The sequence below is a fragment of the Rissa tridactyla genome, chromosome 19 (assembly GCF_028500815.1).
Source record: "Rissa tridactyla isolate bRisTri1 chromosome 19, bRisTri1.patW.cur.20221130, whole genome shotgun sequence".
NCBI lineage: Eukaryota > Metazoa > Chordata > Aves > Charadriiformes > Laridae > Rissa > Rissa tridactyla.
The window spans coordinates 4,772,286-4,795,201 of record NC_071484.1 but is presented as its reverse complement, the minus strand read 5'-3'; the positions used below and the strand labels follow the sequence as shown (position 1 = coordinate 4,795,201).

The 22,916-nt window shown below is 48.8% G+C and overlaps 2 protein-coding genes across 13 annotated transcripts; one reads left to right on the top strand and one right to left on the bottom strand.

Annotated features, from left to right (window-relative positions):
* The first annotated feature begins 547 nt into the window (after positions 1–547).
* STRADA (STE20 related adaptor alpha) lies at positions 548–13,159 on the top strand. 8 transcript variants are annotated; one of them, XR_008469843.1, is made up of 14 exons: positions 567–608; positions 805–889; positions 2,169–2,226; positions 3,091–3,119; positions 6,705–6,807; positions 7,330–7,451; positions 7,584–7,692; positions 7,812–7,935; positions 8,816–8,987; positions 9,670–9,774; positions 10,045–10,286; positions 10,966–11,008; positions 11,159–11,558; positions 11,678–11,755. XR_008469843.1 is itself a non-coding variant. In XM_054224215.1 (13 exons), the coding sequence occupies exons 2-13, from the start codon at positions 854–856 to the stop codon at positions 11,828–11,830; spliced, it is 1,272 nt and encodes a 423-aa protein (XP_054080190.1). In that variant the 5' UTR covers positions 548–608; positions 805–853; the 3' UTR covers positions 11,831–13,159. The 8 variants fall into 8 exon arrangements, 6 of the variants coding, with proteins under 6 accessions (XP_054080190.1, XP_054080189.1, XP_054080192.1 ...); XM_054224215.1 differs by lacking the exon at positions 11,159–11,558 and having other exon boundaries at positions 548–608; positions 805–865; positions 11,678–13,159; XR_008469844.1 differs by lacking the exon at positions 11,159–11,558 and having other exon boundaries at positions 10,045–10,432; positions 11,678–11,692.
* On the bottom strand, positions 812–19,916 carry LOC128919159 (E3 ubiquitin-protein ligase RNF113A-like). 5 transcript variants are annotated; one of them, XR_008469845.1, is made up of 11 exons: positions 19,786–19,916; positions 19,368–19,444; positions 19,140–19,244; positions 18,072–18,179; positions 17,678–17,787; positions 17,367–17,473; positions 16,716–16,805; positions 15,758–15,851; positions 15,008–15,114; positions 14,247–14,520; positions 3,131–5,115 (listed from the first exon to the last, which is right to left on the bottom strand). XR_008469845.1 is itself a non-coding variant. In XM_054224222.1 (11 exons), exons 1-10 carry the CDS (start codon positions 19,883–19,885, stop codon positions 14,432–14,434), a joined length of 987 nt encoding a protein of 328 aa, XP_054080197.1. In that variant the 5' UTR covers positions 19,886–19,916; the 3' UTR covers positions 5,097–5,115; positions 14,416–14,431. The 5 variants fall into 5 exon arrangements, 3 of the variants coding, with proteins under 3 accessions (XP_054080198.1, XP_054080197.1, XP_054080196.1); XM_054224222.1 differs by having other exon boundaries at positions 5,097–5,115; positions 14,416–14,520; XR_008469846.1 differs by lacking the exon at positions 3,131–5,115 and adding an exon at positions 7,522–8,357.
* Positions 19,917–22,916: the final 3,000 nt, after the last annotated feature.

Below are 22,916 nucleotides of genomic sequence, written 5' to 3'. Positions count from 1 at the left end.
TCTTTTGAGTAAGTGGACAGCTTTCCTGAAGTCCCATATGTTTGTGGGCCATGGCAGCTAATTTTGTAATATGAACATTCAAATGAACAATCTAATGAAGAGTAAAATGTAATTGAAACACTCCGCTTGCCTACTTTACTTGGATGGAGTCCGTTGTTCCTTTCATCTAGTAGAATCTCGAAGCCCCCTTTGTCCTGGGTAGGTTTCAGTGTAGGTTTTCTATACGCAGTAGCCGTGTTGCTGGACAGGATCCACCAGGACCTGCTCCCTGGGAGGGCTGTGGTTGCTGGGAGAGGGCCCATAGCTGGAGGAAGCATCTCTCCCCTTGTGCGGGCGGGGGTGGGTGGAGATGGAGGACTTGTCCCCTGCCTTTGATGCCGGGGCCGTGCGGGCGCTGCAGCAGCACCGATGGCGGGGGCGAGGCCTCGCCTGCTCGTTGATGGAACCAACATGGCGCCGGCCGCTTCCCGCCGCTCCTGCGGGCGGGTGCCTCCGAGCTGACGTCACGCGCGCGACCTGCGTGCGAGCCGCATCACGTGGCGCGGCGTGCTGGCGTCACACGCGCAGCGTCTCCTGCCGGTGAGCGGCGGCCGCAGCCTGAGGAACGGGTGAGGGGCCGAGGGGGGACCGGCGGGGAGGTCGCTGCCCTGTGAGGGAGGTCGCTGCTCTGAGGGGCCCGGGCGGTTCTTACCGGCCGCCCCCGCTCCGGTAGGGCCCTCCCGGCCTAGGGCTGCCGGGCCTCGGGTGAGCGCTGGCCGTGGCGGGGCTCAGTGAGGGGGTGACCCGCTGTTGTTGTGCCTGCAGGTTGCCCGTCCTTTTACGAGCTGCGTGTGGTAACACAAAGGCGGATTCCATGTCTTTTCTTGTAAGTAAACCCGAACGGATTAGGGTGAGTGTTCAACACCTTTCAGCTTCCCTCAGACGCCGGCCTGTCGGGAGAGTCTGCCTTGCGCTTGTGCAGAGGAGCGGCGGCGGGGCCGGCCTCCTGGAAAGCACCTTAAAAACGCATGAAAACGTGCTAATTATAGGGCAGGGTATCGCTGTGCAAGCTAGGTACTAGTTAAAAAGGCCCTGCGCCGAAGTATTTATTGCTTGCACACCTGCATCTCCTTGCTGTGCGGTGCAAGGGGTTTGTAATAAGCCTCGCAATTAAGAAAAAGTGCGGTAATGCTGAGTATTTCCTGCCTTTCTTTAAGAAGTTACTGTCTGACCTGTGTTGCACCATCCAGAGTTTCTGTTTTTCTAAACTTAGCTTGGAAAGCTAAACACAACAGCTTTGTTTAATTCTGCATTTTTAAGTGAGGTCGTTTCATGCGAGAAAACCACTTTTTATGCCTTAAAATGATATTGTTATATAGGAGTTTTGAGTCATCATCACCTAAAGACTCATTGGTGCTTTCTAGGACTGGCTTCCCTTGCACTGAAAAACATAAGCTATTTTTTTCAGTTATTTTACTGAGTAGACAAATTCTAGTGTTGGAGTGTTTGTGATTGCTTATGTAATGCTAACTTCATGATCAACACTCTGCAAGCCTAAAATTGCATATTCTATTGTGCGCTTATATATATTTTTCTTTGAATCAGAGTTGAATGGACTGGTAGAAACATTTCTCTGCACAACCTAATGCTTGCTCTGAATCTTAAGCATGAATTCGGGAAGAGAATAGCAGCTTTAAAATACTTGTGTTCTAATTTTGCATCATTCAGTCAATAGATATGTAGCCAAAATATTTAAGTTCTTTAAGACATCACCTAATTGTAAATAGTTAAAGCTGGTTTTAACCCTGTTACACCGAAGCAAATAACTTTTATTTGCCTATATAAGGGAGTTGTAGTGTGCTTATTATTTTTGCTGTCTGTGCATGTGTAACAGTTCTTGTTTGAGTGATCTAAAATGATGTTAACTTTATTGCAAGTGCATGCTGGTCAGGAAAAGCAACAGCACCTCTGTGGTTGCTGGGTGCCTGCCATCGCAGTGGCACAAGGAGAGAATATCCTTGTCCGAAGTAAGGATGTAGCTCTGATGTTGCAGCTAATCAGTGTCAGACCACAGTAAAATCCTTGAAGTGCTATGATTCTCTTATGTTTTTTTTATGGGGGAAAGGGAAAAGAAACTTGTCTCTAGATGGAATACCTAATTGTCTGGGGGATTTTTTTCTTTCTCTCAGCGGTGGGTGTCTGAAAAATTCATTGTTGAAGGCTTAAGAGAGTTCGAACTGTTTGGAGGTAAGTTTTCCTCCTGTTACATGACATTGTTAGAAATGTTTTATTTTAGCTGCAAGGTCTGTGAGTTTGGTTGTATGTATCTTAACAGTAAAAGAGATGAATAGATCTGGTTGTAGCACCAGATCTGGTTATTCAAGTGGGCTAACCATATAAAGTTAACATGGAAGCGTCCGAGATCTAGCAAGTTATTTGGAAATCAGTTTCATGTTGATGGCAGTACTATTTTCAGACCCTGCATTCTGGATTTCTGAGCATAATCACTTTTTTCCTATGCAAAATAGAGATTTAGGGTTTGGGAAGGTTAATTATAACATTTCAAGTAAAAATGGATTTTGAAACTCTGATGATAGCTCCCCAGTGTGCCTGCAGGAGAGCTGATTGGTTTCTGTTCTGCTTTGCGCATAAGGAGCAAAATTGCCCACTAGGATGCGTGATTCCTGGTCAGTGACATGGAAAGCAATCAGAGCATAGGAAAGATGTCTAGATCTTGAGCTTCCAGGTGGAGTGAAAGAATTTTCACTACTTTAAATAAACTTTAGATAGTCTCTTCTGTATGTAAGCGAATTAGATATGTCATTTTGAAATTGTGTTTAGAGGTATAGTAAGAAAATTGTAACCTTACATTTATGTTGAATATATGAACAGTAGCACTATTTGAATCTCTAGTTCCCATACCTGTACTACCATTGGATTATTTTTAGTGCTGCAACCTTATGTGTAAATTAAATGTCTTTGTCTAAAAAATATTGTATATATTTGGTATCAAGAAGTATCGTGCAGGGTTATTTACTCAGTTTTCCAACTCTATTTTTAATGGGTATCTGTTGAACACAACATGGTGAACAATTAATTTCTTTACTCCAGAGCAGCCTCCGGGTGACTCTCGGAGAAAAGTAAGTGACTTTTGCAGGCTGTGGTGCTGTGGTTCATTGCATGGAGATTATTCCTTGTGGAAGTTTGATTTTTCTTTTTACCTTAGTTATATATTTCATCTCTATATTTAGCTCTACAAGTGTGGAAACAGGTTTCACCCTGGAGTGGAGATTTTGGTGTGTGGTTTTCAAACTGTATGTCACAAGGCAAAACTTTAAACTTAATCTCTTGGATTTGTATTTGCGTCGTCGTTCCCCCATCCCCCCAGGGGTCTTGTTTTTGAGATGATTTAGATCTGATTCTTCAGAGATGCTAATCTCTTATAACTGTCTTTTAGAATAAAAGGAAGAGGTTAGTTTATGGGACTTCTGAAAACTAGGCTCAAAAAATTTCATGTGCTCCATTCAAAACCAGGGTTCCCTTCTGAACACGTTGGTTCTGATTTCCCTGTAGAGCAGCCACAACAGAGGCTCCAACATCAAAACCAAATATCATGTAATTTTCAGCTTGAAGTGACTTTATCTCCTCTCGTCTGGTCATCTTCAGAGCCAATTCCATGCATGCTTAGAGAGCTTTGCCTCTTAAAAATTAAAATCACAAGCAAACATGGAATGTCTGTTCAAAAACGTAAAGCCAAAATGTGGCAGTTGAGAACTGTACCTTGATGCTTTTTGTTTTGCAGACCCTGATTGCACACTATCCGTTTCGTAATGAACAATGCTCAACACAACTTACAATAGAATATATTTGTCTAAATTATTTCCCAACTGCCCACACCATATTGAAACATTTCTCTGTGCAGGTGTTGCTCTAGTTTAAGCTAATTACAAACATGAATTATGTGTGATTTGATTATAACTGTGTCAGTTCAAGCTGCTTGTAATTGATTTTTGTGCCAGTGTCTGTAATTTACTGGCACAAACAAAGCTCAAAATATGAGATGTATATGGAATGTTTTGTATAAAGTCAAGTAAATTCACACCTTTTTTAAATTGCTGAGTGTTACACATATGCTGGACTGGAAGCAAACTGAGATTAGCATCTGTTTTGGTTTTGTTACAGTATTCACTTGGGGTTTGGACACCTTTGCGGTGATATTGCTGACTCTCATTTTGATTTTTACATTTAAATAAAAGGTTACTTTTTCCAGCAGGGCTATAGAAGAAGGTAAATAATTTGGAGAGAGGGATGGGAGGAAAATTTTTCTTGCTTATGCTGAAAGTAAGTGAGGGGATGAGGAGGTGGAGAGGAAGGCAGCAGAACAGAACCGATATTCCCTCTTCCTAACTCAGATGAATGTCATTTGGCAAATGCAGATCCTCACTAGCATCACATAACTGATTTTCTTATGGCATTTGTAACAGTAGTTGCCTTTCAAAGATTAATTTCCTTAAATCTATCTCAAATTAAAATCAAATCAACAAGCCGGAAAGCTAGCTCTTAATGAATGTCGTGCCATAAAGCTAGTCATATCTGACTTCATTTTGCAACTGCTTTTGCTTTTGACCATACACCAAAAGTTGTCCTGTGTGAAACCACTGAGGAGCTTTTTTGCAGTATTTCATAAATGACATTTCAGTTTAACTTTTTTTTTTAAACTCTTCTATGATGTTGATAAATTTCTGGTAGAGCTCCTTTTGCATTAACTCTCAGTTATTGGTCACTGCTAACATGAAGAGAGGTGAGTGAAGACCTCTGATGTACTGGAAGACTTTTAAAAAGGAAATTTACCGTATTGTTCCATTACTGTTGAAACAGCCTACACCATTAATAAGATTAAATTTTTTTTAATTTTCTGCATCTGTTTTGTTGGCTTATGCTATATCTGGAGTGGACTTTATTAAAGCAAACCACTTACATATTGCTCAGTGTTTCACCAGCTGTCATCGCTCCATAACGCTGCTTATCAGAGCCTCCCGCTTTCATTTCCTTGGTGGTGCCTTTCTGCTTCAGAGGTTTCCATCTGCCTGTGTGTCTCTCCTGGCAATCTGCTGTTGACAGAACTGTGTGAAATTGCTGGAAGAAGTAATGAATGATACAATTGAGATCAGAATTGACAGGCATCTTTAACAGAAGTTTGAAATCGTGAATGGAAAGTTGCTGCCTGTTCTCAGCCCAGGAACAGCACTGTGTAATGTTACAACTAGAATAAAGGATTTGGGACTGCTGAGATCTCAGGGGTTAGCTATCATGAAACACGACTGAGTTGCTGTGCTGGAGTTGTTTGAGCTGAAAGTATACCCTAGCACTGTTCACAAATCTTAAGTTTTGCCTTTTCCATTAACTGAAAAATATACCTATTTTAAATGTAGGGAGAGAGAGGTGAAACGCGTGCTTTTCAAAGTCAGCTGAAAAGGTGGAACTTGGGAAGACTGACTGTTAGCTTACTCCCAAAATATACTTAGGCACCCAAAAGTAATTTATAGCAAATTCATGTCTGTGTTTATTGCACTACATTTACCCTGGACTGAGTGTAGAATAGCAAGTTCCTTGTTTTTCAGCTGTCACTGTGTTGTTTCCATCTTTCAGTGATGGAAAAAAGAGTATTTGCTGTCACTATAGGAAAATGCACAAGCCTTTTCTGCTTCATGTACCATGAGAAAAGGTCTGATAAAGGGCATTTGCAGTTGATGAAGAATGAGGTGGAAAAAATGAGCTGGAGTTCCAAATGTCAGGAGGAGTTAATGTGCTGGAAATTTGAGATAACTAAATCCAATCTTAGACACCAAATAAATTTGGATCCCCATTAGGATGCTCTCCTTGTGACTTTGGAAATTTGAGGGAGTTGGCAGGTATAACGGAACTTGCAAGAACATTGAAGTTTGTCTTCTGCAAAATCCTGCTTGGAAAGATTTATGTGTATGTAAATAAAGCAGGTAGCTTTATGTCAGATGTAGTGAAGAAAAATGACAGGCTTGGGAGTGCTGCTTCCTTCTGTGGTGTGGGGTTTTTCCCTTCTTTTTTCCTTTTTTTTTTTTTTTTCCCTATAAGCACTAATGCTTTGCAGTTTTTGCTTTCATTTGGAGCTTCTCTTCTCATGTGTGTCTGATCTTCATATCTTGGGCTAAGTTAGTTTGTCATTCCACCATTCAGCTAAGCAGCTTCAGCTGCGCTGGTCTTATCACAGATCAGCAGCTGAAAACCAGAAGCCCCAGCAGCAGACAGGAATGCTGACCGCCACCGTGCAGAGAAGTGCTATAAACAAGCTTTCCTTTGGCCTTTGCTGAGGCAACAGGATGGTGGCACAGTAAGCGGAGAAAGGTAGTTACCACAAAGCAGTGCTTAAGCTGTCCTGGGGAATAGTAATTGGCTTTATCCAAATATTCCTCAAGAAATTCTAGCTTGCTGTAATTAAGAACCTACTTGTTATGGTTACATGTTTTGAAACACAGATGTCTGGATCTTCTGAAATGAGGCATCTCCTGGATTTCAATTGATAAAATACTATTTAAAATTATTTTAACAACAATTAAATTCTCTCTTCTATATTCAGTACTGTCTTTTTATTTTAAGGTGTATGATAATATAAGGAGCAGATGATTTTTCCAGCACATGTTCTTTATTTCTCTTGACCTGACTTTTTTTTTTTTTTTTTTTCACCCCAGGCAAATGAGGCGAGCTCCGAGTCGATAGCTTCTTCCCCTAAAAGGGACACCATGAGCAACTTCCTACCAGACAGCAGCTGTTATGAGTTGCTCACTATCATAGGTAATGCTACTCGTGGGCTAGAGGATTGGAAGTCCGCTTCACAAAGAAAATAACTGCTGCGTATTTGTTGGCCTTTTCTTGATTGATAGCTTATTTTTTACATTAGATTCCTGTCCTCTTTGATCTTAAAATTACTTTAATAAAAAATGAGATGCCAGTCCTAGAGGCTTTCAATTGAAAGAGGCATGTGGTGGGTTAACGATACTGAGTGTGAAGTACAAAGTCAGCAGAAGCAGCTTGAAACCTGTCCCTGTCCTTGATGGGGCTGTGGCCTAATCATTTTATTTCTACCTCAGTTCTGAACTTGAAAGACAGGATAATATTACTGGCTAGGAGGTTTTCTCTTAATGGGATACATGCCAAGGAAGGTGGTATCTGATGGAACGATTACCCTTTTTCACAAGGCCAAAATAGTTTTAGTAAATGAGCATAAAGATTATTTAAGGGTCAAGGACTGGAGGAGTTTTCCAGAAGTGTGTGGTTCCAGAGATATTGCTGAAGCTTTAATGCCTTTTCTTTCAGGCAGAGGCTTCGAAGACTTGATGGTTGTGAACCTGGCCAGGTATAAACCCACAGGAGAGTATGTCACAGTCAGAAGAGTGAACTTGGAGGCCTGCACAAATGAAATGGTCACATTCTTGCAGGTAACGCGAATCCACTAATACCGTAATGCAAGTTTAGGAGAGCACAGACAGCAGGCGCAGTGCTTAGCAATACGGTACTCATATTTCTGCATTTACTAAATTGAATCAAAATATCTTTTTTTTTAATTTTAGGGGGAACTTCATGTTTCCAAGCTCTTCAACCACCCTAACATTGTGCCGTACAAAGCAACTTTCATAGCTGACAATGAGCTATGGGTAGTGACATCTTTCATGGCCTATGGTAGGTGGAGAGGGAATACCTTTGTCTGACCATCACATTCTGTGAAACGTAATTTAAGAGCTGAAGTATCCTTGGGGTTTTTTTTCTGACCAATTAAGAGGTGTTTTGTTTCTTTTTAGGTTCTGCAAAAGATCTAATCTGTACCCATTTTATGGATGGGATGAGCGAACTGGCTATCGCATACATCCTCCAAGGCGTATTGAAAGCACTTGACTACATCCACCATATGGGCTATGTACATAGGTATTTAAAAAAAAAAGGCCACCTATTTTCCTTCTGTTGGAAGTTCTCAGAAATACTGCTCATCATTAGAGCGGAGTGGATAGTTCAAGAGATGCGGAATGCATTATTAAGTTTTGTATTGCTTTGCTGTTAGAGCAAGTCAGTTTGGTACTTACGAAAAATTGTATTTTTGCTTTTACTAAACTGCGTGAAAGCGTCACTGTGGAACAAACTTATCCCAAAGACCATTGTGTATCTAAAATCACAACTGCAGCTCGTGTTGACAGGCTGACTTGTTAAGGCTCTGCTCAGATACTACTGATAGTCTCCAAATTGAGACTGGCAGTGGCGGAGTGGTTATTTGCCCTGTTCCTGTTAAAGGTCCTGTGTCCATAACCTTCAGTCCTGCACTCCTCCTTGCCACAGAAACATTGTTTGGGAACCTGCAAAGTGAATAGAGTCCTGTTAACGTTTGTAGAAGCTGGTTTTGCGCAGCATTCAGGATGGTTGATAGGAGTCTCAGACTCCTGGTAGGAGGCTGATCAAGTATTGTCCTGCACTTTGAGCTGAGGTTTTTATCCTTTCCATGGGTGCTTACTAAGGATGAATTTCTGTTTAGTACTACAGCTTCTCTTAGTCTCTTTCTAAATCACTGTCTCCACGCCTTAGCATATTTTTCCTCTTCTCTGATGCATCCCTTTTCTTAAATTTCAGATGCTGAAAGTTTGAGGTTATTGGTTGTTACTACTTTTACTATATGCACTGTACAAGAAATTCAGCTTGCCTGTGCCTGCCTTAAATCCTTTGCAGTGCCCTTCCGCACAAAGCCTTTCTGGGAAAGCTGTAAGGAACATTAACTCATTTGAGGCCAGAGAAGCTGACTGTTTTTACTTATTTTCAGGAGTGTTAAAGCCAGCCATATCCTGATTTCTGTGGATGGGAAGGTGTACCTCTCTGGCCTGCGAAGTAATCTAAGTATGATCAACCATGGGCAGCGACTCAAGGTTGTTCATGACTTCCCCAAATACAGCATCAAAGTCCTGCCTTGGCTCAGTCCTGAAGTCTTGCAGCAGGTGTGTTTAAAAAAAAAATCCTAGTTTTTAGTGTTATATGGTATCTGTATAATTTTCTGAGTTCTTATGGCATGTTTAGGAGGTGTGGTGGGGGACACAACAAAAGCCACAAGGCTACTTTTTCTCATTATGAGCTTTATCTTTTTTTTTTTTTCTATCCTTTTTCCCGTAAAACCAATGACCCCTAGCAAGGGGAAACCTGTATTCCTGTCAAAAGGGGCAGTTGCTGAGAAGCCTGTGTTACGGCATTGTCTTTTCTTTCCCTCCAGAGGAAAGTGCATGCAAATCCAAGGAAAAGGAAGGGGAGAGGCTAGAGGAAAGAGATTTGGGGGAGGCGCAGGGCGAGTGGGTAGAATTTGATCTGATCTCTGTTTCACTGAATAGTTTTCTTGTAGGTACCTCTACAGATTCTTCCCACTATCGAAGTGTTACATTAAATGCCGGTTACCCTAAGGTGGATGCCATCCCTACCAGCTAGCTCATTTCGGTTAAATAAATGTTGCCCTTAACTGTGTGTCTTAACAAAAAAACCACTACCACCACCACAATAAACCAGCCTATACGTGGGTTGTATTTCTGCTCTAATCATTTTGGGGTGCTGTTCTGCATATTGAAGCATGGGCATTGCCCATGCATCACGTGTAAGTCCACAAGGCTAATTTTTCTTTTCCTTTTCATCTAGAACCTCCAGGGTTACGATGCAAAATCTGACATTTACAGTGTAGGGATAACAGCCTGTGAGCTGGCAAATGGACACGTACCATTTAAAGACATGCCTTCTACTCAGGTAAGGTTTAAAAGCTGTTCCTTTCTCATCCTTCATCCTGGCACGGGGAACTGCCTTGCTGCACTGGGCTGTGAAGACAGGAGGGTGCCGTGCCTTCCTGATTTCCCATCTCATTGCAGCTTTTTTCATAGAACTGCAGTGCTTCTGTATTGAACCTCTGGTGTCAGAATGGTCACGTCCAAATTCGGAGGACGTTAGAAATCCACTGAGAAATATTAATCATCTGGTCTTTTTGTGTGTGTGATGTTGTTTATGCCCCTTCTCTTACAGATGCTCTTGGAAAAACTGAATGGAACTGTTCCCTGCCTGCTAGACACCACCACAATTCCTGCTGATGAGCTGACTATGAAAACCTCCCGTTCAAGTGCTAACTATGGGATGGGCGAGAGCATGGCTATTAGCAATGTGAGAGCGGCCAACGGAGAGCCAGCCCTGCACCCTTATCTTCGGACCTTCTCCACCTACTTCCATAACTTTGTAGAGCAGTGCCTCCAGCGGAACCCCGATTTCAGGTAAAGCCAGGTGAAAGCTGCTCTTCGTGGACCTGTGCTATTCTAGGGCTGATGAAACCGTGAGAGCCAGCAGAGGGTATTTGAATTTCCTTCCAAAAGTGGAGTGGAGTGAGAATGTGCTGCGTGCATTGAGAAGAGCAGTCCAAGTATGTAAACCAAGAGCGGTGTTAACGCTTTTAGACACTTTCTATAAGAGAGCCAGAAGAATTACTCTGCAGCCTTCTTTGGGGGGTAGAGTGGTGCTACATGTCAGGAAAATAAACTGAACAGCTTGACTTTCTGGTCCCTGTGAGGCCCTGTTTACCCAGTTCCCATCACTGCGAATGTCTGCTGCTCAGCCAGCGGAGGATATCGATGGAAAGTGATCAGGAACTGTATTTTCCTCTGTAGGGAGTGTGAGGTCATCTTTAGCCATGACAAACTTCCCTAGCACACCACACTGTTCAGAAACTTTACCTTGACCAAATGTTGGGGTGTACAAGTAGGTAACTTGCACAGAAGGCTGAACCGCTTGCATAAAACATCACGTGAACATAATAAACAGTGCTACCGGTTACAAAAGGCAGATATCCTATAGCTGAGGCAGGAAGGACCCTGGTTTTTTCTTTGTTCCACTGACTGACTTTAAACATTGATGCAATTTCTTGTGTGCTTACTTTATTCTAACTCCCTTCTACAGGCCAAGTGCAGGCACGCTGCTTAATCATCCCTTTTTCAAGCAGGTAAGGAACTCATTTAATCTGCAGATAAAGAACAGTGGCTTTTCTGTAGTTGTTGTCTTGCTGTGTCACTGAACCTGAGGGTGGGAATGTCGAGTTGCTGAATTTTCTGTGATCTGAAAGGATTACGTCAGTTGGGTGTCTTAATTGTAGTGCAGCTTGGTGATCCTCACATTGTTCTGGGAGGGGAACTGGCTTTTCTAGGAGGACATAAATCTGCCCGTCCTGTATGCCAGAAGCTTTTCACCCACGGAGCGCGGCGGCAAGGCAGTCCTAACCTCGTCCTTACTGAGAGCAAACCGAGGTGGCCTGTGCATTGCTTCCAGCTGTGCAGCAGGTTGGCGAGCTCCAGCCCTGGCATGAGAAAAGGCAGAGGCTCTCCTGCCCCCGGGATGATTTGTCTGGCTTGCTCTGAGCTGAGGGTCGGGGGGCTGTTTCCCTGAGGGGAGTATCAGGACCACTACGGTACCCAAGAGCTACTGGCAAGACTGTATGCAAAGCACTTCCTTGTTACGACACGCAGTGCGAAAGCCCTGCATATCTCTCTGTGCAGGTGGGAGGATAATACTGTATTCTTACTTTCTACCCATAACCACGCACTGTTGTTGCTTGTCTGTGACGGGCGATTGCAGGGAAGCATTTCAGCAGCCCCCTTCTCTCCTTTCTGTGCAGATCAAGCGCCGTGCTTCTGAAGCACTCCCTGAACTTCTGCGCCCTGTCACCCCAATCACCAGTTTTGAAGGAACGCGGCCCCAGGATCCCAGTGGCATTTTTGGGCTGGTGTCAAACCTGGAGCAGCTGGATGTGGATGACTGGGAATTCTAGAAAAACAAGGACTCCACCTGGTTCTGGAGCAGCTTTCTGGACATTGTAATTTATTGGTCCTGTTCATAAAAGGTGATGAATGTTACACATAGAAGAGTTTACAGGTCCTTGGGAAGGAACTTCAGCTGCCTCTTTACTTAGGAAGTAGCCTGGAAACAAATGGGACAGACCTGAGCTGGAAAAGGATCAACCCCAAGGAACTGTGGAGTATTCCAGATGGTGCAGTGCCCAGAGCCCCAGTTCTCACAGCTGAGTGCTGGTAGATCACTTGAATGGGTTGAGTGAGTCTGTTTAGTCTCTATTTATGTGTTTCTAAAAATCACTGGCTTCCTCGTATCACAGTCGAAGGCTGCATGTCCCTACCCTCTTTGGTTCTTTCTCTTTTAAGGGTGCCTTAGAGTTAAGGGGAGGCAGGCAGCTCTTAGTTTTGGGCATTCTCTTAGAACTAGTCCGAGTACTGTTACAGGGTGAGTTTGGAGGGTGGAGAAAAAAGGGATTATGTTCTTAAATTTAGTCACTGCTTTGTGATAGAAAATGGGAGATCGAAGATGACCAGATTCTGTTCCAGGCACATCTGCTGCATCAGGAATTCCTCTGCAGCACTGGATTCTTATCTTCCAGTTCTGGAGAGAGCTTTTGAAGAGACTCCTCTCACTTGAGGCTGAGCACTCTGAACTCCAGGTCAGACAGGGCATTCCAGCATCTCCTCCCATGGCTGCCTGGGTCACCAAAGCGAGTGTGTACGCCCGTACAACGTACCAGCTCTTTTATCCCTACAGCACATCTTGTTGAGCCTCCCGTTAGCTGGGCTGGTTTCACAGCACATAACACTCATACCAGCTTGTTCTCCGTGACTTACCCTGGCACAGAGGAAAAATAAGTCCATTTTCATGCTAAATCCTCTTGCTCACAACTCCTCCTTCAACATCATGTACAGAACTGATGTTAAGCCTTCCATTACCATTGCTGTTCTGCCTTCCCTGTCTGACTGACAGGTAAAAGCTTGCTTCTCACGTGGCTCCCCTTGATTCACGGCTGTGTGACTCTGCCCTGCTGCCGTGGCAGCTCTCCCCCAGTCCATGGTATTTGTTTTTTGGAGGTGTATTTAAGGCTTTTAGTTTGACCCTTCCAAGGACCATGGGTGCTGGATGTCTTTCTACTCTGTAACGAAGCACTGAGAATCCAGTCCTGTAGGTGTGGTTGATGGGAGTAGCGGTGCTGGCAACAGGTCCTTCTTGTGTTTATAAACTGTACTTGAACCCAGATAAAGTTTGTTACTCTAGTTTTTTGCCAAAACAAATAAAATATTTCTGAAGTTGTTTTTTTTAAGTCTGCTGTTGCTGCAAGATGATGGAATGGATCACAAGTGATGACACAGGCTGGCTGTGCATGCTTACTCTCTTCTCCTTTCCTTACTTCAAAGGCTGCTGCTTGCGCCCCAGCTGGGTGCCATTAGAACGTACCCAGCTGAAGGCAGCTGCTGGTGTACAGCTCACCCGGGAGCTTGCAGCACTGTTAATTGCAACTGCCTTCGTGTTTCAAAACTGTATTTCTTTAAACTAAAGCAAGAAGCTGCAAACAACCGCTCTTGCTCTCTTCTGAAAGCTTCAGTAGAACGCACTCATTCTGCCAGAGCAGGGGCGTTTGTAAGGGCAGGCTCTACCAGAAAGGACGAGCCCACTTCTGCTTCCTCTCTAGGACCAGGTTTGGCTCCCGCTTTAATTGTATTATAGTAAGTAGATCTTAATTTCCTATCTTGTTATGAAGCCTGCAGCTTGCAAAAATCCTTATCCCTCTCCCACAAGCCTGAGCACAGACTAGGTCACTGGTACTTACAGCAAGAAAAAAACACGGTAACACTCAGCATAAAACCTTTGGGACCGAGTTAGGGATGGTTTGGAGGAGATGGGTTTCCTCACAGAAGAGGGATGTTTCGACAGAGGTGTTCCCACTGCCATTGTAAGCCTCTCTTGAATCCTCCTAGGAACCAAGAGGCAGGCAGAAAGGACATGAGGGAAAACACTGAGCTATAATAAATCACAAATAACTGCAGCACTCCAGCCTGCCTTCCCCTGAGCTTGCATTTTTAGGGTGAAGGATGAACTTATCGCAAGCTAATATTTCTCATCCCGTTCCATGCTTTCGGCTCACTTAATGCTTAACAATTATGGACTTAAATTAACTTAGAGATAGTTTTATGCTTACACAGCAACCCCAAGCAAGCAACATCCGTGCAAAGTTAGGAGTGAACAGCAACACCTTGGTCAAAAAAAGAAGTTATGAAGTAACTGAACGCACAGCCTTTAACACCTCCTTCCCCAGTGCACTGCTGCACTCGGGGGCAACTGCTGGGGTCCTGCTGGCAGCATGGTGGTAGACAGCCATACTCGGCCACGACTCTCGAGTCTGACCTTACCTGTTCTGTCTTATGCCTTAGAGCAGCAAGCAGGGAGTCTGGCACGGTGGGGACACTGTTTTAGTAGCTCCTGGTTGGATACGCAAGCTGGGTACAGCTGCTGGCCCCAAGGCAACTGCTGGGAGCTTTTTTTTTTTTCCTCCTATGAAAACTTTATTCAGCTACATACAAAACAGGGTGCTCTGCTATTGTGGATCCTCTCCATGGTCTGAATGCTGCTGCTCTTCCTCCTCTTCTTCCTCCCCTTTGTGTTTTTCCAATTTTGCCATGAGTTCTGAAAAACAGGAATAGGCAGGATGAGACTCCAGGGGCAGGGGCTGTCCCACACCAAAACCAGGTGCCCAGGTCCTGCAGATGCCCATCTCCACAAGAACCAGGGCGGCTGCATTTGCCCACACAAAGGCTCAGCAAGGAATTACCACTGTTTGCTGAGTCCAGGGCAACAGATGTTACAGTCAGAGAATCCATCAGTGCATTACTGACCATCAGACCAGCTGCTACCTCCGCTCCTGCAGCACATCCCCCCACCGGGAGCCACACTCCCCGAGTTCCCCATCTGGGCAACCTACGGGGCAACCCCATTTTGCACCTACGCAGCCACCCAGGCCATGATTTAGTGTCTCCCGGCACTAAAGGAAGCTCTGCTGGCAGCCAGGAGCTATGAGCTCCAGCCAAACACCAAGAAGACACTTCAGGAGCTGGTGCCTTTGCTGCTCCAGATGCTCCCTCTGAAAGCCCCCTCTCCCACGGGGGCCCACTACCTTTTGCTGGGTTGAAGACGCCATTGGTTTGCTTGTCACAGACGTAGCAGCGCTGGGATTTGCGGTAGTGTTGGAGGGCACAGCTCTCACAGAAGTAGTGCCTACACCTGTATGGAGACACAGATGCTGCTGCATGTCACCAGAAACAATTGCTGTGCCCACGAGTTAGAAATTACCGACTACTGGGGGGATACAAAAGTCAGCTACGTGCAGAGCTTCCTCTGCATTGTCCCCATGGAAGGGGTTTCATCAGTGCTTCACTGATGCGATGGCACAGAGCCGCCAGGTTCCCAGGAAGACAGCCAGCAGTGTGGGAGAGGGCCGGCAGCGCGTCCTGTCCACGCTGCCCCCAGCCTGCTCCTCAGCCTTGGCAAGCTCTTGGCTTCCCCATGCTTCTTGCTCTGCTCACGCGATGCAGCGTGCCATGCAGCGTCCAGGAGCAACGATGGCATGAAAACAAAATCTCAAAGTTGAGGGGAAAGATGATGTAATCAGGCACCATCTGTGGAGATTTAAGAGATGCCTAGACAACAAAGGCTTGAGATCCCTTCCAAGAAGATGCTCCAGACGCAGTTACAAGACTCCCTGGTTATCAGAGGATTTCCCCACCCACCAGAAAGCCATGGCAGACAACAAGCAGGTTCCACCCACCAGCCTGTGGGCAGTGTTTGTATTTGGCTTGACACAGAATGACTAGTAGACTCGACTGACAGCAGACACTTGGCTCCCCACGCCAAAACACCCACTTACTTGGTGACCACGGGGTTCTTGAAGGAACTTCTGCAGATGAAGCATTTGAAAGGCATATCCTCCTCATCGCTGCTAACCTCATAGTTTTCCTCATCTGCACAAGACAAAGTTAACCAGACTGGAGGAAGAGCAGAGGCAGCCCGACCAGCCCATGCGTGGGGCATGAAATATTAGGTATGGAGAGAGTACAGCAGGTGGGATTGAATCTTCGCTGGAAACAATAGAGCTCTGGCATCTGGGTGTTGCTGATGTCAGTAACACATGTGGGACTGAGATATAATTAGATCTAATGAGCCAGCGTGCCTGTTGCTCATCTCACAAGAACAAATTATTTTCTACCTCGCCCACTGGCTGCTATAAAGAGACATATCCTCCAGCCCCCTCCTATTTTTTATATTTTCTTCCAAACCACCTGCCACCAAACTCTTCAGCTCCAACTGAACACAGAACACCCTCTTCCCCATGGCTGCACAGCGGTTCATGAGCAACACTCATGAGCCTCGGGCCACCTGGGAAACTGAGTAAGAAATAATGATGTGATGTAGCATGAAAACAACCCACCTCCTGGGCAGCTGGGGGGCAGGAGATGGTGACATGTCCCCAGTTGGGACCCATACAACAGCAGTGCTATCCTTTTAGAGAGAGCCAGTGGAAATAATCTGCTCTGGTGGCAGTCAGTGGTTATGTGAGAGCAGCAGGTTTGCTCAGCACTGCAGTTGTTACTGGCCCTGAGGTTATCCTGCAGCAGTGAGTTCCGCAGCTTTGGAATAGAGTCCTTTCTCTCTAATATTAATTCAACTTATGGCCTGTGCAGTTTGAGACAGCAAAGGACCCATTTCCTTCTTAGCGACCCAGTATCCCTAAGTCACATTCACTTTAGGGCACGATAAGAGGCAGACCTGGTGGCCTCATCCACCATTAGCTTAGGGAGAGGGAGAGCAGAGGGGTGGTGCCGTACCATTGACTCCGTACCGGCCTTCATCCAGTTCCCGTTCAATCTGCCAGCCGTGTTTGTAGTCCGAGCGGTCGTGGAGGAATTTGCAGCTGTCTGAGCAGCACAAAGAAAGAAGAATTAACACTCTACCCGGCACAGCCTAGCTGTTACCTGGACACCTCATTCAGGGGCAGCCTGAGCTTTGCCCAGCAGGTGAGACCCGATTGCTTCCCTGCCTGCCTGTGCTCCTGGAGCAGGCGCAGGACCCCTCTCAGGGTCAACAAGCCCTGAGGATTGCGCTCTGTGTGCCACAGCGACAGTTCCAGCATTTACACACAGGGGAAGCGGGATAAGGAACAGGAAATCCCATCCCTCACATGGCCTCAGCTGCCAGAACACCTGTGGGAATGTGGGTCACTGGAAATCCCAGGGGTCCCTCCCAGGACTCTTACGGCCACTGATTAGAGGCCATCAGCTTTCGGAAGGGCTAACACAAATGACTAGAACGTTACATAAACCAACTCTGCAACAGCATCACACACCAGCTCTGCAAACAAGTGCCTGTAAATCAGGAAGTGCACATCTCGGTGCCACAAACACGGGCTCACAAGCTGGACTGGATCCCTTTGCAGATCCGGTGCCGCACGCGCTCAGCTGCAGGCAAAATCCACTCACCTCCAAAGCCGCAGAACCCAGTTTCTTTGTAGTCTTTGCAGATGTCGGGCTGGTAGTCCCACCGCACCGTGGCCCGCAAGTGCTCCGGAGCACGGATGGGTCCTTTTCTGAAAGGGGGGGAGAAGGCTCAGGCCGGCTGCGCAGCTGCAGTGGAGAAGGCCCCTGGGGGCCTGGTCAGAACCAGACACCGGACTCGTTAGACAGAAAGAAGCTGGCAGCAACAGCAAAGTTCAAGCCCCGAACAGGTGCCTTTGGGGAGGGTGCCTGAGCTCCTCTGTGGTCCCAGTCCTCCGAGGCTCATCCCAACCTACCTGACCATTCCTGAAGAGGCATTTCCCATTGATGTGTCCTTGGGCTTCACATACTTCTGGTAGTTGTTAATACCACGGTAAATTTTATCATCTTCCTTTCCTCTCAGTTCCTAGGAAAGCAAAAAGAAAGGTGATTAAGGGTCAGGAAAGCTTCATGACACAGATCGGCTTTCACCTCTCTGACACCAGACTCCCTTCCCACCCCTGCCTTCCTTAATACCAAGATGCCAATAAAGCCAGAAAGTTCCCCTATTTACAAGAGTTACGCTCTTGGCTTCTCCAGCTTCCAGGGAGAAAGAGACTCAAACTCTTCTTGGTGTGTGGAAGGGGGATGAGTAAAACACATGTTCTCCTGTTGCAGAGCATTAACTCTTACAGAGCACGTCTGACTCACCTCCTGGATTTTCTGGCTGCGTTCAAAGATGGCCTGAGCATCTTTCTCCTTCTCCGTGTCCAGTTCATACACTGCTGTGGCTCCCATGTCTTCTGGGCCAACGGGTTTCTGAAAAGCAAGAAGAACTTGTGACAACAGTGAAGAGAAAACCTGTACAAGACAGAGAGCTCCTTGGCTACCTGGAGGGTTGGTCACAGAGCAAGTACTGGGCATGCTCTGCTTGACCTTCCACCAGTCTCTACCACCCCTTAGCACCTGCCAGGGAGAATCCCCCGTGGGCCGGATCCGGCCTAGTGCTTGCAGGAAACGCTTGTCCTTACTTTACTCCTTCACGCTCAGCCTCGGCTTAGCTGGAAACTGAGCTCAGGTCTCCTGTGTCCAACACTTCCGTCATGAGACGATCCCGCCTACACGCAGGATGTTACGTCTGAACTTTTAACCCAGCTGTGGGTGGCTTACATTCAGTTTTAATACAGGGATCTGGTTCAGATTCCTCTTTAATAGACTAAACAGACACCTGTTCCTGGTTTTATCAGATCTTCAGGAACAGCTGCACAGAAAACAAATAATTACAGCCAGCCTCAATTAAAACAAAATCCAACTTAGGTGCCATACGGTTCTGGAGCCCCAGAGGTGCCATCTGCTCCTGTTCCCTTCCCGTTCTCCTACAGCACCTAAGTCACCTTGAATTCTTTGTGGAGAAAGATGGTCTAAAACTGAAAACACGAACCCAACAGTAGGGCAAACCTGATTCAAGTGCTCCCTCTCCTGAAAGTTTTGCGTGATGTTGAGCAAATCCAGTGGTATCTCGGAGTTTTAATTCCCACCTCTAAGAGGGAACGGCCAACCTTAGATGGCCTCCTGAGGATGCAGGGGGTATCAGGAGAATAAACCTAGCACAAAGTGCTCGTCTACTAAAAGGGAAGGGACAGGGAGGTGCATCTATAGATAAAAAAGAAGAAATGGCTGATCCCACATTTGCAGAGGCAAATTCTCTCTATCAAGTGTGGGATCTGCCAGTCCCACCTGCCCTCACACCCTAGAGCCACATTCTTGCCCAGTCCTTACCGCCGACCTTGTCGATTTGTAAGTGACTCCGATCTCCTTTGATGGATCGTCGTCGTCACTGCTGCTCAGCGCGTACGCGGGCCTCTCCTTCGTGCATCTCCTGGTCTGAGGGACAAGAAGACAGCAGGTATGAAGGACAGAAGGGTCCAACGCTGTGTCTCGCTTGAGCTCGGCAGGCCACCACCCATGCACCTCGAATGGCGCAGCGCCCTGCTGTGACTCCCTTACCTTCTGGATCATGGGGTTAGGGGTCTCCCGCCGCCGCTCCTTCCGCACCACCGTGCTGCCCTCCTCACCGCTGCTCTCTGAGGGGTAAAACCCAGAGATAAAGCTGTGCCCGGGGGCAGGACCTCGGCCCAAATGCAGGCTGTGCCGGCAGCCTCCCACCTCTGCGGGCTGGGGAGGCCCACGGGAAGGTGCGGCAGGCCGGGGGAACCCCCGAGGGCGCTGGCACGGCCGGGGAAGAGCCCTTCACCCCCTCCACCACACGGACATCGGCACGGCTGGGGAAGGCTGCGAGGCCCCTCCGTGTAGGAGCAGCACTCCGGGATGGCACCAGGACCTCCCTCGCCTGCCCTGGGTACCGTAACGACCGGACACCCGGCGGGCTAGCCGGGGCCCTCCGCGAACCCCCGACGGCCCTCACCCTGCTCCTGGTCGCTGCTGGGCCGCTTGCGCCGGCCCCTGCCCGCCGCCAGGCCCCGCTTCTTGAAAACGAAGCTGCAAACCGAGCCCTCCTCCGCCATCTTGCGCCGCCGACCACTGCCGTCAGCGGCTAGAGCGGCGCGCGAGCCGGCCCCCCAGCCCCGCGCTGCGCAGCGCCCCCTGCGGGCCAGGAGGACTGGCCGGCCCGAGCGGGGGTCGGGGCCCCGGGGAGCGCGGCGCCCCGGGGGAGGGCGCCCCCTGCCGGCGGGGAGGGGAGCGGGGGGGGGGCCGGGCCGCTGGGGTCCCTCGGGGCCTCCTCCTGGTCCCTCGGGGCCTCCTCCGCTGGGGTCCCCTCCGGCCCCCGGCGACCCCCGGGCGCGGCGGGTGCGGGAGGGCCGAGATACGCCCCCCGCGCCCGGCCCCGGCCCCGCCGCCTCCCCCGGGCCTGGCGGACCGCTGCGGCCTCCGCGCCGCCATGGCAACGGGGGAAGGGCCGGGCCCCAGCGCCCCCCACACGCGCGTGTGTGTCGTGGGTGTGGGTGTGTGTGAGTGTGAGTGTGCACGTGTGTGAGAGCACGAGCATGTGCGCGCGCGTGTGCGTGCGTGCGTGTGCGTGCGTGTGCGCGTGTATGTGTGTGCGTGGGTGTGTGCATGTGTGTGTGCGTGTCTGTGTGTGTGCGTGGGGGTCGGTGGGTGTGTGTGGGGGTGAGTGTGTGTGTGTGCATGTGTGTGTGCGCGCACATGTGCGTGTGGGTGTCGGTGAGTGTGTGTGTGTGCACATGTGTGCGCGCGTGTGTGTGGGTGTGTGCACGTGTGTGTGCGCGCACATGTGTGTGCGCACGTATGTGGGTGCGGGTGCGGGTGAGTGTGTGTGTGTGCGCGCACGTGTGTGGGTGTGTGCCTGTGCGTATGTGTGCATGTGGATGTGTGCACGTGTGTGCACGTGTGTATGCACGTGCGTGTGCGTGTGTGCGCGCGCGTGTGGGGGTGTGGGTGAGTGGGTGTGTGCATGTGTGCGCGCACAGGTGTGTAGGCAGGGCCGTGTGTGTGCATACATGCGAGAGAGCATGAGCATGTTATGTGCACGTGTGTGTGCACGCGTGTATGCTTCTGTGTGTGCATGTGTGTGCACGTGTGCGTGTACATGCATGGGTGTGCGCATCCATAGGTATGTACGCGTGCATGTGGCAGTGCATGCATGTGTGTATGCGCATGTGCATGTGAGCGTGCACATGTGTGTGCACGTGTGTGTGCATGTGTGTGTGTGCGTGTACGTGCATGGGCGTGCGCATCCCTAGGTATGTACGCATGCATGTGGCAGTGCATGCATGTGTGTATGCACGTGTGCATGTGAGCGTGCACGTGTGTGTGCATGCGCATGTATTTCCAGGTAGGTGTGTGCCTGCGTGCGTGTGCCCACATACATACACCTGTGTGCATGTGCGTGCACTCGTGTGAGAGCGCAGGAGTGTGCTGGTGTGCACGTGCTTGTGTGTGTGCCTGTGTGGGTATGTATGCATGCGTCTGTGTGTGCATCTGCATGTATCTGTGTGCGTGCATGTGGGTGTGCATGTGTGTATGTGTGCGCATGCGTGTGTGCGTGTGTATGTGTGTGCGCACGCCTGGGTATGTACGCATGCATGTGGGTGTGCGTGCATGTGTGCATATATGTGCATGCCCGTGCGCGTGTGCTCACACACACACGTGTGTGCATGCGCGTGCCGCTGCCGTGCAGGCAGGGATGTGGCGTTTCTGGCGGGGGACTGCTGCTGCAGGGAGGACGCTGCTGCCAGGGGTCTCCCCTGGCGGGGGGCGCAGGACCAGCGCTGCACCCACCCTGCGTGTCCCGGCGGGCGCCAGGCTGGGCTCCGGGCCCTCTCCCGCTCCGCACTGCGTCCCTGCTGGCGATGCCGGGGCAGCGGGGGGCAGACGGGACCCCTTTCCCTGCACATCCATGCCCAGAGCCCAGGGCAGCCGGTGGGTGCCGTGCTCTGAGCGAGGCCGCTGCCCCGCAGGCCTCCCGCCCGCTCGCCCTCGTCGCGGGGCAGCGCGGCAGTGCCTCGGGTGCTGCCCCGCTCGTCCCCGTGCCCAGATGGACACTGGCTTCTGCAGCCCTGCCAATCTCCCGCTGCCTGACACGTGTGACCGTCCTCGGCGCTGGCTCTGGATCCGCTCGGCAACAGCTAATTTTACTATCGAGTCAAAGTCCTCTTTTATTTGCTCTGGGTGGCAGCAAGGCTTTCCATCACAGATGCTATTTGGGCGATGCAGAGTGGCAGAAGTGATAAATCACATCACTGCCGTCCCCTTGCCCAGTAAACACCGCCATAAATTCCTTAATCGTATTTTTTTGTACGGGGAATTACAGACAAACCCTGCACACCAAGATCACCTGCCCCTGCCGCTGGGCTCAGTCTCGGGGCCGTCTCCAGCCGGCGTTTGGCTCTTTCCAGCGGCACCACGCTGTGTTGAGGAGCTCAAACAAGAATATTTGTTCCCGCATCAGCGTTACCAAAGCTCTTCCCACCACCCCATCGCGTGTTTTGCCTCCGTTTATCCCCCACGGAGGGGTTTGGGAGGTTAAAGCAAAGTAGGAGCCACAGGGTCCCTCTGCCTTTCAGGCTTGCGGCCACCCCGGCTCCCTTGGCTGGTCTCAAACCACCTCCGAGTTCCCGTCAGGTTTTAACTATTAATATTTAACCTATTTATTCCTAACATTTTGCCCTGTTCCTGGGGAAATCCCAGCCCTCCAACCTTCAGCCCAAACCCCAGGGGCGGCGCGGGGGAAGCTGCCTTTATCCTCCGGGCAGGGATTTGGAGAACCTGCCCCGGCCGAGCTACCAACCGCCTTCCAGGGCACGGCTCCCACGCACGGCTCATCACCCCTCCGCGGAGCAAAACCGGGATTTCCGAAACCATCCCGGCTCAGTTTTGCCCCGCTGGGGGGTGAGGAGCATTGGGATCCCCCTTTCCTGCCGCTGCCTGATAAGATCCTTCCTCTGCAGTTTGCTGATGTTGGGGGGGGGGTGGGGTGAGTTTGGCTTTTGCAGACCCTGGAGGGACGGATCCTGCAGGATGCTCGCAGGAAACCTGACACAAGTGGGTTGGTGCCACGCGGAGAAACCCCAAGGC

Excerpts from the sequence above, each read along its gene's own strand:
- STRADA (XM_054224214.1), top strand. The coding sequence starts at position 854 with ATGTCTTTTCTTGTAAGTAAACCCGAACGGATTAGG. Across the intron at positions 6,808-7,329 it reads TGAGTTGCTCACTATCATAG|GCAGAGGCTTCGAAGACTTG; the intron begins GTAATGCTACTC and ends CTTTTCTTTCAG. Across the intron at positions 9,775-10,044 it reads AAGACATGCCTTCTACTCAG|ATGCTCTTGGAAAAACTGAA; the intron begins GTAAGGTTTAAA and ends CTTCTCTTACAG.
- LOC128919159 (XM_054224222.1), bottom strand. The coding sequence starts at position 19,885 with ATGGCGGAGGAGGGCTCGGTTTGCAGCTTCGTTTTCAAGAAGCGGGGC. Across the intron at positions 16,806-17,366 it reads TGGGTTCTGCGGCTTTGGAG|ACAGCTGCAAATTCCTCCAC; the intron begins GTGAGTGGATTT and ends TGTGCTGCTCAG. Across the intron at positions 15,852-16,715 it reads AGGCCGGTACGGAGTCAATG|ATGAGGAAAACTATGAGGTT; the intron begins GTACGGCACCAC and ends TGTCTTGTGCAG.